We start from the raw sequence: 13966 nt of genomic DNA, 5'->3' as shown, positions 1-13966 counted from the left end.
TCAACTTCTGCCGACGGGCGCGGCCAAACAACCTCCCGCCCCTTGGAGAGCCGGCATTTATAAATCTTACATCTTCCTACCTCCTCCCTCAAATTCCTTAATGGACCATTAGTAACGGGATCGATCCTAGTTACTTTAGTAGCAAGCACTGCACAGCAAAGGCGCATCTGCCGTGTTTACTATTGCCAGAAACACCATTCAAAAGTTGGGAAGGTTGAGCCAGCACTTTGCAAACCTTTGGGGGCCGAGGGAGGTGGGGAGACACAGTGGGAGAGCGAAGAGGCAGGAGGCGAGCGGGAACCTGGTGAGACCCGAACTCCAGTGCACCGGCAGGCTCGCCGTCCCCTTGCACTAGCCTGGAGGGAGGCATCCGAACTGCCAACTTCTGCAGACCCTGAGCGCCGCCGCGTCTCCCCAAAGCCTTCGCCTCGGAAAACCGAGCCCACTGCCCACCCATCCCCAGCCGCCGCGGCCCCCGCCTGGGAGTAGCGCGCTCTTGTGCCCGGGGACGGGGGTGCGCAGCACTTACGTCTCGGAATTTGTTCCACTGTCCGACTTCCTTGTCATACTGAGAGATCGTGGTGAGCCATTGTTTATCGTCCAGAAAATTACCGCCGTCCGACCGCCCCCCGGCCGCAGCCACCGCCGCGGCAGCTGCGAGAGCCTGACTGCACCAAGCGGCAGCACACACACACAATACGGCTGACACCTTGAGCATCTGGGAAAGGAGACACAACCGGGGGGCCCGGGGGGGGGCAGTGTCAAAGAAGGGGTAAGAAGACCGGGATACCCGGGAATGCATGCATCAGCGACGACAGGGGTAGAGGGAGGAGGAGACGAGCGGGGACGGAGTGCCCCCTCCCCGTAGGCTTTACCCCCCAACCCGCGCACTCACACACACGCAGACCCGCAGACCTGGGGGAGGAGAGGTGGGTATGAGGGAGGAAGCCCCGACCGCGGCAGCCCGAGGGGGCAAAAGAATGCTTCCAGGCACATCACCTTGTTGTGAGCCCGCACTGAGCTCGCAGCTCCTGCTGGAAACGCAGCCCGGCTCTGCCAACTCGCTGCTTTCAGGAGCTGCTGCACGCGCCGCTGTCTGGAGCGGTCCACTCAGCTCTCTGCGCCAGGCGCGCTCCCCGCATCTCCACCTCCCCCCGCGCGCTGTTCCCTCGCTTACTCCCTTGGCTTCACCCCTCCCTCCCCCAGCTCCTTTTTTATTTATTTTTTTTTCTTTTTTCTTTTTTCTTTTTTTTTTCCCCCTCCTCTCCCTTTTCCACCTCCTCCTATCCCACCTTCCTCTCTGGATCCGAGCTGCCGTGGACTCCGGATGCGACGGTCGGCTAAAGGCAGAGGATGCGGTAGCTCTTCGCCCAGGAATCCTTATCTGCTTTATAACCTCTCCCCTCCAGAAGAGGTTCTCATGTTCGCGAGACTGCCTGCACATTCTCTCTGCTCCAGGACCGATTTAACACGAAATATACTGTATCTCTCTTAGTTGGCCTCGGCTCTGCGATTTCGAAGCTGGTCACTCAGACGTGGGAAATGAGATCTGAAGAAAACTTTATGCATCACCAAGCCAAGAATCCCTTGCACTTTAGGTCCTGAAAACCTCTTGGACTGAGCTCCACCCTAAGGCAAAGCCATAGCTGCAGGGTCTTGGGAGATGTGTTTAATACCGAAAATTTAAGGAAGGTTTGAGTGAACTTCTGGATTATGACAAATGGCAGACTTTTCACTCTTTAGTGGAAGTTCTTTTCTTTTTTTAAACAGAGAATCATGAGTGGGTAGGAAGTTTGAGTACACCTAAATTTTCCCCAAGCTGTAGATTACCGCCCCTTAAAAACTCATTGACAAGTGCATTTTATGCTCTAGGACCTGAATCAAAAATTTTTTAATCTTAATCTATGTCTCCCTACTGAAGAATGGAAGAGCATTTTCAACACCCCACACCAATTGTGTACTCCAAACCTCCATTTATGACAAAATACTTGGCTTTTCATTGCTTCTCCACATATTCAAAATAAACTGGAAGGAAATTAGTAATTAGTGCCCTCCCCCCAACGGATTCTGATGAAGAGAATCTCTCCCACAGACTTAGAGGATTTAGATGAAGTGAATATTATATGTAAATCAGAAGATCTGTGGAGGCTAAAAGACCACAATAATGCTATATATCTCTGAATTATTAGGGGTTATTTCAACTAAAACTGTATCTCTCAAAGCTGTGACCTTTGCAAATTTCATGTGGTTTCCAAAACTTCAGGAGCTAGTTCAATAGCAGCAGCACCTTCCATTCATATTTCCCATTTCGGGCTCATATAACATTTGTGTAACGCTTGTCAAACTATACCAAAATAGGAATCTAACAGGATAATTAACAATGATTTATATTTTTTGTAAATAATAGGATTTAAAATGAATGTATCATATGTAAGTTAAATGAAAGGAAAAAAGATATTTTCGTCATCTGTCACCATTCTCACTCTGATGAAGAGGAGAAAAAATATCCAGAATCTACAATTGCAATTCAGAGATACCCTGATTGATGTAAACTCACATCAGATAACTTAAAAAAAAAAAGTTTAATGTTTACTCATTTTTGAGAGCGTGAGTGGGGGAGGGTCAGAGAGAGAGACAGAGGCACCGAATCTGAAGCAGGCCCCAGGCCCTGAGCTGTCAGCATAGAGACCAATATGGGGCTCCAACTCAGGGACCACAAGATCGTGACTAGAGCTGAAGCCAGACACATAACGCTCTGAGCCACCCAGGCACCCCATCACTTCAGATATCTTTAAAAACACTGATGTGCACTAATCCTCCAATGATATTTATTTCAGTTTAGTCACAGCTGGCTATGTGATGTATTTCAGAATATTCTAATTCTTGCTTAGGGCACCGTTTAGATAACCATTGGGAAGTCCTACCTTCCACCTATCTCTCTTTCTGCATTCCATCCTTCAGCCCCCTACAGCCCTGTCTTAACCCCTCTACCTCAAAATTTGAAAAAGTATTTTCCTCTTAATTCAGTGAGAATACTTTAACATTTTTTTTAAAAAAGTCATTCTTTTTTTAATTTAAATCTAATGCAAAAGGCACAAAAACTATGCCTTAGATGACTCTATGATGCCCAGCAGAAGTTAATAATTTTTAAATTGAAAATTACCTTCTAGCCTTTGTAAACTACCTTTTATAAAGAGACATGGTTTTGCTCTAAAATATTTGATGAGGGATAATGCTCTAACACTCCCCCACCCCCATTGTCGGCATCTGTTATATATGTTAACATAGTATATATATTCATTTACCCCAACTGCATACATTTCATTGCTGACTCTGACATGCTCACAAAATCTCTTCGCATCTAGTTTTCACTGCTTGTACCTATCTTTGGAGAAAAGCCTCTAATAGGGTATCAGACTCCATATCTGACAGTAGAGCAGGATTTGCCAACAAACTGCAGGTTTGAAATGCTGTTAAGTCAAAAGAGATAGAACGAGTGCATTTTTGTGGGTTCAGTTCATCGACTACTACTAACTCCTCACAGAGCTCCTTGGACATCTACCTTTCTTCCAAAGCCACGCACCATTGTTAAGGCTAAGTTTCTGGGCCAGTTAGTAGTCAGGAAAAAAAAAAGTCTATTAAGTGTAATAGTTTGATGTATTAATCACAGGGAAGTCTTCAGTTACTCTATATAACTGAATGTTTGGGTCTTCAAAGAGCCTGCTTTCAAAATTTAAATAATCCTGAGAGAATTCACACTTCAGTTAACACCTTGGTTATCAGTTAACACCTCAATGGAGATTAATTGAAAGCTTGCAGGAGAGCAAAACGCAGCAGGGAAGGATACAGGAAGAGTATTAAGTGGGAGGTAAAATATGGGAGGAGTAGTAGGAACTTTGCAAGTCAAGGTGGGTTGGTACAGAGGAAAATAACTCACTGACTGCTTCCCAGTTCTATTGAGAACTTTTGTGGGGAACTGGGAAAGCTAAAAAAGTGCAAAGTGGAGTGGGGTGTTCTCAGAGGGCAGAATAAGACACTGGTGCCAGAAGTAAGTAGGGAGCAAGAATTCGGTTTTGTGTTTGAGATCATATTTTACAAAAGTGGAACCCATATGTCTTCAGTTCCCCAGTTCCTCTACCGGCACTTCTGTCACTGTATGCCAGATAATTATTCACGTACCTTTATGAAAAGCCAATATGAAGGCCACTCCAAGCTTGAGCCAACCTCTATATTTGTTTCCTTCTCCTTTTCACTCTTTTACTAAACATTAAATCAATCAGTCAACAAACATCTGTTACCAAATATTTCCAAGATTTTCATAAAAATTATTTTTATAATAAATCTGTTTATTTTCCAGATTCTCTTACTCTCATTTTTAGATTTGCCATAGTTCTAGAACAATAAATACTAAGTATATGGTGACAAGGAATCCACTTATAACCGCCTTTGAGATTGGGATCTATGTAGACCTTAATGGAACTCCATATGTTTTAATTCACACATGCGTGCGTGCACACACACACACACACACACACACACACACACACACACAATATCCCTTAGTTGTCTTTCATAGGTTACTTTCCTTCTCAGCTACTATAAAAACATGTTATTCCTAACTATCCTGAGCCTATATAGAAAGGTATAAGTCACTGTATCTTCCATGTGCCAGGCATGCCCAGGATCCCATAGTTAGTAAACACAAAGGAAGGGTTTTTGAGGGCCTGTGAAGTTCTCAAGAATGACAATGTTACATTGCTTCTAGGTTGTCTTTCTATATACAGAAACATCTCTGTTTGCATCTTGTGTTTATGTTCTTAAGTTCCACATCCCCTGTATCTTTCCTCCCCCACTTGTTGTGAATTCATTTGACTTAATTTCAGGCAGAGTGAGGATTCATCTCTTGGTAGTCAAAGAATGGGGGGATGGTTAAGTCAAGGAGCTTGCTAAACTAAGACAGAAGTCACTCCACTTCAAGTGGGAATACCTTAGTCCCTCACTCAAATGACCTTATTCACTCAGACCTCTAGTCTCAACAATATCAAACCAGGAGCGCAGCAGGCAATCTACCTGCTTGGCTGGAAAGAAAATTAATCAAGACTGCCTCCATCTCTTATGCCAGTGAAACAAATGTTTGCCTTTCCAATACAGCCAGCTGGTGGAAGGTAAGGAGAGATGGGCAGTAAGGGGCTTTGTAGAGTATCTGAAGTAACCAGAAGTTTGGTTTAATGATAGATGAGTTATTCTAAAGGCACAGTTTGGCTATGTCTGAAATATTTCATTATAAGGTGAAGGAAACATGACGATCTATAAAAGTCAACTATCTAGAATGGTGCCTTATGCCAAATCCATGAACTATGAGCTTGAATTCAGCATATAAAAAAAATGAAGCAAACTCTGGATATTAAAAATTCAGGAGAAAATTAAAGATCTGCCAACATCACCATAAAAGCATATCAGGAAGAAGCATTCAATGTCCTCATTCTGGGAATTTTATTTACTGAAAATTTAGAAGTCTTATAAAGCATCTGTGTTTGATTTAACAGAAAGTAGAACTAATTATTAAGATTTGCATTAGGTGCATAAAAAATAAAAAATTTTTTAAAAACTAGAATGGAATTGCCAGAATAGTATAATGGTCTTTGCTGTTTGTTTGCTCATTTGTTCTCGGAGACCAACCCCACTTAAGCAAACTTAGAAGATATCAGATATCTAATTTGATAAACAGGTCCTCTTGTGATTTAACTTAATCTAAAACATTGAATAGATAAACAGACTTAAAAGCTGTAATAAATATAGGAAGCACATCAATCAGTTCAATTACTGTAATTCTTAAAAATGCATTTTTCACCATTTAAACCAGAGGGTGAATCTGATTCAATTAATTGATTGCTAAGTAGATGATCCTGGAAAGTGTCCAATAAGGCAATTGAATTTGGTTTTACTTTATACTGAGATATATTTCTTGACTATTTTTAAGGAAAAATATAAATTTTATTGAAGGGTATAAATACTGACACAAAAATGGTTAAAATGAAATGTACAAGAATATTTAAACAATAAACTCTACATATACACAGTAAGACACATTCTTATACTAGATTTATGAAATTTTAAAATCTGCAAGTCAAAACGATTTTTACAAATACCTCTTTCCTTGAAATTAAATACAGACTTTTTTTTAAATTCGTTCGACCTGCAGATTATTCATATAGTAACCTTTAGATAAGAATTTGTGTTGAGTCAGAATGTCATTTGGAGTGGTATTCTGTTCTCAAATGGCTGTAGAGTTTCTAAATCAAGATCTACAAAGAACCTGTTTATTTTCATTGTTGTGAATTTTTGTTTATTTACTTATTTTTAGCTGACTAATACAAAACAGACTTCATATATCATTCTTTATTAAATTATTACTGGTAACCTATTTTCAGAGGATAAAAAGTATTCCAAATGATATTGAAAAACCTTGACACTTCTGTCCTCTTGGATAAATGGGGTGTTCTCTCCATAAGAAGTAATTGTGTTAAAAAAGAGAATGCTATGTTACTGTCCATAATATGTGTCAAGAGTCCCGTACTCTATAGGATTGCTGAACGTAAAGGAAGTATTTAATTAGAAGTTAAGCAACAACATGAAACAATTCACAAATAATGTAAATTCTTCCTCTCTTAAAGTTAAAAAGCTGTTCTCTTGCTATTTACCTTAAAATATTTATTGATTGCTCTCTAAATGCTATGCAATATTCTTGAACGTGCTCACCATCACTTATCATCAGGAAAACGCAAATCAAAACTACACTGAGATATCACCTCACACCTATCAGAATGGCTAACATCAACAGCACACAAAACAACAGGTGTTGGCGAGGATGTAGAGAAAAAGGAACACCTGTGCACTGTTGGTGGGAGTGCAAAATGGCTCACCCACTGTGGAAAATAGTATGGAGGTTCCTCAAAAAGTTAAAAATAGAACTACTTTATGATCCAGCAATCACACTACTATTTACTCAGAGAATATAAGAACACTAATTCAAAGGGATATATGCATCCTTATGTTTATAGCAGCACTACTTACAATAGGCAACGTATGGAAGCAGCCCAAGTGTCCATCCATAGAGGAATAGATGAAGAAGAGATGGTGTATACATATACATATATATATTCATATACATATACATGTACACCATCATAAAAATGAATGAAAACTTGCCATTTGCAATGACATGGATGGAGCTACAGAGCATAATGTTGCAGGAAATAAGTCAGAGAAAAATAAATTCCATATGATTTCATCCATATGTGGATTTTAAGAAACAAAACAAATAAGCAAAGGGGAAAAAGTATGAGAGAGAGAGAGAGAGAGAGAGAGAGAGAGAAATCAAGAAACAGACTCTTAATTATAGAGAACAAACTGATGATTACCAGAGGGTTGTGGGTGAGGGAATGAGTTAAATAGACGATGGGGAGTAAGGAATGCACTTGTGGAGATGAGCACAGAGTGGTGTATGGAAGTGAAAGTTGAATGAAAGTTGCATTACTGTCATGTATACTTGAAACTAATATAACAATGTATGTTAACTAACTAGAATTAAAATAAAAATCTAATATATATATATATATATATACAGATAGATAAATTAAATAAAATAATTGGAAGCTATTTTAAGAAAAAATAGCCACCACTTCCTGCCAAGAATGGCAAGAAAATCAATAAAAGACTATGATTATCTATCTTGGAATATCATTTGTTATATTGATACAATTCCTCTTTTTCTTTAAAGAGCTCAGATATTGAATCTGTGATTGGCATGTCTTTGGTCTTATGACATGGATGATGGGAAGAAAATGTGTGAAAAATACAACTTCTCTAGTGGCAAAACTATATATATGAATAAGCTGCTACACGATCACATTCCACAAGAACTCAGACTCTTGTTGATTTAAATAATTAAATTATTAATTAATTAATTAATAATTAAATTTAAATAATTAATAATTTAAATAGAGTATGATGAGTTTTAAGATAGGAATTATGTTGAGCAAGTCTCTTCCTGAACCAAAAGCACGACTCAGTGAATTGTCACATATAAACAAAATTTTAGGGGCACCTACATGTCTCAGTCGGTTAAGCATCCAACTCTTGATTTTGGCTCAGGTCAGAATATCACAGTTCGTGACATTATGCTGAGAGTGAAGAGCCTGCTGGGGTTCTCTCTCTCCTCTCTTACTGTCCCTCCTTCAGTCATGCTTTCTGTCTCTCTCTCAACAATAAATAAATAAACTTAAAAAAAAAGTTTAGAGATAGACTTGATCTCAGACAAATAGCTCAAATAAAACTATTGAAGACCAGGTTTCTCCACCATGAGCCAACTTGATAATATGAAACTCTACCCCATCAAATTCACGTTTGCTCATGGTGTTAATAAATGGCTGGGCACAACATTTGCCTCTTTGAATCACATTGGTTTTGACTTGGTTAAATACCCAATCCTGAACAAAGGCCTGTGCCAAGGAATATTGGAGGTCCCAGTAATAGTAGGAGCAGTGATACACAACAGACCCTATCAAATCTTTGATTTGTGAGGTGAGGACGGACTAGTTCCCTGAAGTTAAGGAAGGTCAGAGCATGGTCTTAAAAATGCCAGTGTCAAGGGTGGCAAAAGTAACAGATTTACATCAGAGGTCTGTGGAGGATACTGTGGGAGCAAAGACACAGGTAATTTAAGGGATAAGACTTATTACTCTTGAAGGATGAGTTATTATCCAGGGGAAGTATGATATAAATAACATGCCTTTTAGAGGAAAGAATACAGGTAAAATTAGAGAACTATGAAATAACACGGTGATCACATTTTTAGGTGTTTTGTTCTGTATCAAAACTATTACTTAGACACAAATAGAATGGACAACCATGTCTAGAAAAAATATCAAAGCAAAAAATATTCCCTCTTAAAATACATCTTAAAGGTGTATTTCAATATAATTTCAATAGTATAAAATTCCTCACTTAGTTGCATAAAATACTTTCCAGTGTTCACAGATACACAGAGATTTCCCCTGTGAATCAAGAAAACACTTATTTTTTAGAACATAAAGAAATATAGCATAATACATCAATACTGCAACTTTTTTTTTTGGTAGAGAAATGTTTTTGCTCCTTTTATTTATTTATTTTTTTTGAAACAAGCAACACTAATTAAAAGGATCTGCTGTACTAATGAAGCTCTGGATTACAATCAACAATATAGCTCAATTTGGTGTACGTTGTACTTTGAACTGAGATATGGAGACATTTTTGTTGACTTATTTTTTTTCTTTTGGGAGCTTATTAAATTACAAGTTTAATTTCTTTACTTAGAGTAAGACTATTCAGTTTGTATATTTCCTTATGGTTACAGACTGGTCAATAGTAGTTTTCAAGGAATTTGTAAGTTCTTTTTTTTTTTTTTTCAACGTTTATTTATTTTTGGGACAGAGAGAGACAGAGCATGAACGGGGGAGGAGCAGAGAGAGAGGGAGACACAGAGAGACAGAGCATGAACGGGGGAGGAGCAGAGAGAGAGGGAGACACAGAATCGGAAACAGGCTCCAGGCTCTGAGCCATCAGCCCAGAGCCTGATGCGGGGCTCGAACTCACGGACCGCGAGATCGTGACCTGGCTGAAGTTGGATGCTTAACGGACCGCGCCACCCAGGCGCCCCTGTAAGTTCTTTATAAATAGTCAAACAGATGAGTGTGCATTTATAATATTCCCCAATTACCCTTTTCGTGGATGTAGGATCCTTAGTTATAGCCCTGATATTAGGATTTCTGACTTCTTCCCATCCTTGTCAGTCTTGCTGCGATTTATAATTTTAAGTGGTTTTACGAAGAAATGACTTTTTTGTTTCATTTATCTTCTCTATTTTTCAATTTTATTGATTTCTCCTTTTATCTTCACTATTTCCTTCCTTCTGCTTATTTGAATTTATTTTGCTCTTTTTTTCTAATTTCGCAAGGAAAGAAATCAGATTATTAATTTGACAACTTTCTTCTTTCCTAATTATAAGTATTTAATGCTACAAATTTCCCTCTATGCACTGCTTTAGATGCATCTCACATATTTTAATGTGTTGTGTTCATTTCCATTCAGTTCCATGAATTTTTATTTCCTTTTAAATGTCCTTTTTGACTCAGAGATTGTTTACAAGTGTATAGTTTAATTTCTAAAGATTTGGAGGTTTTCTTATTCTTTTTCTGTTAAAGATTTCTAATTTTATTCCATATTGTCAGAGAATATACTCTGTATGATTTTAGTTCTTTTAAACTTATTGAGACTTATTTTATGACCAAAGATATAATCTATCTTAGTTTCTCTAGATATTACAATATACATATTTAACTTATGACAGTCTACTCATATGGAAATTTTAACTCTTGTACCTTTTATCTCAACAAAGTATAGAAACCTGGCTTCTATTTAGGTTCAATTACCCTCTCCACTTTCAAATATAATTGTCTTAAGGATTTCCTCCACATATATAGGGTATGACTTAGGTGATGTTATAATTTTGCCTCAACCATCAAATATGATTTAATAAACTCATGAGAAAAATAGTCTATTTTGTTTACCCTTCCTTTTAACCCATTCCAATGTTCCTATTTCTTTCTGAAGTCCCAAGCCTTCTTTTGTTACCATTTTATTTGTCTTTAGAAAGTTTTTTTAGCCATACTTCAAAGATAATTTTGCTAGTGAGAATTGCTTTTAGTTTTCTTTCATCTGAGAATGTCTTTTTTCCTCTTCACTCCTGAATGATAATTTCACCAGATACAGAATTCATGGTCGACGGTTCTTTTCATTCAGCACTTAAAAACTGTGTCATTTTCTTCTGTCCTCCATGGTTCAGATGTCCACCGTCATGTGAATTGTTCTCTATAAGTAATGTGGTCTCTCTCTAGCCTTATTTTAAACAAGTTTGCTTGCTTTCTTTCTTTCTTTCTTTCTTTCTTTCTTTCTTTCTTCTTTCTAAATATTCGTTGATTTGATTTATTTGGATATATCCTAGTTAGTGTTAACTCAGTCTCTTGAATCTGTAGGTATGTGTCTTTCGCCATATTTGGGAAGTGTTCTTTATTTCTTCAAGTACCTATTTGTCAGTGTCTCCTTCTCTGTCCTTTCCTTTCCTTTAATGCAAATATGTGGATATTAGTTCTTTTGTTTCACATATCACTGACAGTCTACTTTTTTGGTCCATTTTCTGATATTCAGATTAGAGAAATGCAAATGATGTGTTCACAGATTCTCAAGTGTGCTGACTCTATTCTCTGTCATCCTCATTCTATCAATTATCCCATATTGTGAGTTTTTTTTATTTCAGTTACATTTTCCAGCTTTATAATTTTCATATTTCTATATAGTTATTTTTATAATTTCTATTTCTTTAATTTTCTATTTTCTCATTTGTTTCAAAAGAATTTGTAACTCTTTGCTGAAGCACTTTTATGCTTTCATAATCCTTGTTAGATAGTTCAAACAACTGATTTTATCTTGATATTTGTATCTGTTAAGTGTATTTCTTATTTTGGATATTATGTTATGACTAGTTCCAGTTTAAATTCTTTTAAGTACGCTGTTTCCTATGAAGTTATAGCCACAGTGTTAGGTGGATATATAAGTTTAACTTCCCATTTGGACCCTGCCAAAACCACTACTTGCAAAATGGGGAACTGATTTATATTCATACTGCCTCTGAAGATGGTTGGATTGGAAATTCAGTCCCTGCTAACATCTTCCCAGCAAAAATGAGACTTCTCATTGCCTCTGAGTTTGGAACGTGGGGAGTGGAAATGAGAGAAGTAGCTGAGTTCCATGGTGGGCACTGATGACATCTGGATAGAATTGGGTGGAGGATTCACTCATACTTCTTTGTTGCTGCAGAGTAGGGATGGAAGATCAGCTTCCCTGGAACCCATTGACACCAAGAAGATGTTGATTAGCTCAATCTCTTGATGCCTGTTCAGGTGAAAGCTCACCTCCACAGTGAAACTGAAGGGAATAGGGTGATGCATTGGTGTTGGGCTGGAGTAGGGCAGTTATTGCCAAAAAATATGTTCTGTTAGTAGGCCATTCTTTTCTAAGTCCTTGGTCTTGGGAGAATAAGATTTTTAGAGTGGGTTTTTGTCTGTTCCCATTGAAGATTCCAAGTTAGAACCTTCTGTAGTGTCTTGTCTGTGATATACAGGCAGCAATAAGGAACCCAGGACTCATCTACATGGTCTTTCTCAAGATCTGCTGTCCCTAGGCAACTGCCTTCTAATTTCCACCAATGAGAGTCTTCCTAGGATTATTTTTGGAGATATGTTCAGAGTTTTTCAGCTAAAAGAAGGAGAAATTGGGAGAAATAAGGCTTCCCCATTTTTTATCAGAACTAGTAGTCTCTTGATTGTTTTTTTTTTAATAATTTACTGACTTTCTGAGTAGAAAATGATGGTTGCCTACACTAATGTCCACTTCCATTATCCCTCTTTATAACAGAACCCCAATGTTTAGTTAGATATATTATCATAAATAATAAGAGATTATGTTTTTCAGCCTCCTTGTCAGCTGAGGGAGCAACAGAGTTCTACCCATGGAAGCCTAAATAGAAACATTCACTGAGACTTCCTTGAAATGTCCTTAAAAGGGAAAAGGTGCACAATTTTGCCAAGTATTCTCTTCCCTGCTGCTAAAATAAATACCTGGGTGACTAGAGCTCCATGAGCCATCTTGAGATCTTCATAATGCAAGTCAGTTGTTGAGGATGGCAGAACAAAAAGATAGGAATGGTGATTTTAAAATATGTCTGCAAGTGTTTTGGACTTAGTGACTCACGTCTTACAAATAGAATATGGATGCAATAGTGCTATGTGACTTCTGAGGCTAGATAATGAAAAGAATAATTTCCTTCTGGCTTTCTGGCTCTCTCTGCCTATGTCTGTCTGATTATTTGTTTTATGGGAAGCTAGCCACCGTGTGGTGAGAACACTGAAGAATCCTTTATAGAGAAGAACTGAGGCTCCTTACAATTAGCCATGACCAATTTGCCAGGCATGTGAGTGAGCTGCCTTGAAAGCGGATGCTGTAGCTCCAGTTAAGATGTTGAATGATTGTAGTTTTGGCCAAGACTTTCACTGCCACTTTATAAGGGTCTCTGAGCCTGAACTGTCTAGTCAGCTGGTCTTGAATTCTTTATCTACAGACAGTGTGAGAAGTAATAAATATTTAGTGTTGGCTGGAGGAGCCAAACTTCAAGAAGGCTATACAAGCAAGGTTTTAGCTTCTGCTGTAGATAGCTAGAACTCAGAAAAGCTCCTCAAACAGGAAGTCATTCAAAAAAGTATAAAATATAGCAATCTTTCTCCACATTTACTTCGAGACACTAATTTAGAGATTCTATTTAGAGTGATGACTGGCAATTTTTTAGTTATTGTATGGGGTCAGGGAGTAGCTGAAAAAAATAATTGGTATAAAAGATATTTGTAGGGAAAAATTGTTAATTGACAAGACATACCTTTGATTTACCATGGTTTTTCTGAAAAATAGAAATAATCCCTCATGAAATTGTAAGACACATTAATTATTAGTTATACAAATTATAGGACATATTGACTCTAAAAATGTAAAAATGGGAGTTGAGGAATAATGTTTTATAAAACATAGGAAATGCTTAGATTTTGAAATGTGTGTTCTAGAGACAGAAACAAGTCGAGCTTCATTGTTTAATGGATGAGGAAGTTGAAGTTCAAAGAATAAATATTATCCCAAATGATAAAGTTGATTAGCATCAGAAACCCTCAGGAGGTATATTCTTTCTGATCATGACATAAAAGTAAAAGCTTAGACAGAATTGTGTTTAAGTATGACGGGTTAAGTCTATGCATTTATCTCTGGTTCCTTAGGAAGTCTCAAAAATGATAATAAAGGAACAAACATGTTTTAAGTGATTTGC

General features: G+C 37.9%; 1 protein-coding gene across 2 annotated transcripts in view; it reads right to left on the bottom strand.

Annotated features, from left to right (window-relative positions):
- Nucleotides 1–1439, bottom strand: part of SPOCK3 (SPARC (osteonectin), cwcv and kazal like domains proteoglycan 3) — a 495328-nt gene extending 493889 nt beyond the window's left edge. Inside the window, exons 1-2 of one of the 2 annotated variants that reach the window (XM_086703919.1) lie at nucleotides 1293–1439; nucleotides 530–718 (exon numbers count right to left, since the gene is read on the bottom strand). In XM_086703919.1, the coding sequence (XP_086560045.1) occupies nucleotides 530–718 (189 nt within the window). In that variant the 5' untranslated portion in view covers nucleotides 1293–1439. Of the gene's footprint in view, nucleotides 1–529; nucleotides 719–999; nucleotides 1143–1292 lie in introns of those variants that run through there. The other variant, XM_025921544.2, reaches the window with a different exon arrangement.
- Nucleotides 1440–13966: the final 12527 nt, after the last annotated feature.

This window comes from Puma concolor, chromosome B1 (genome assembly GCF_028749965.1).
Source record: "Puma concolor isolate L17-30 chromosome B1, mPumCon1.1.hap2, whole genome shotgun sequence".
Classification (NCBI taxonomy): Eukaryota; Metazoa; Chordata; class Mammalia; order Carnivora; family Felidae; genus Puma; species Puma concolor.
Note: the sequence above shows the minus strand (reverse complement) of the source record. Positions and strands in the feature narration are given on the sequence as shown.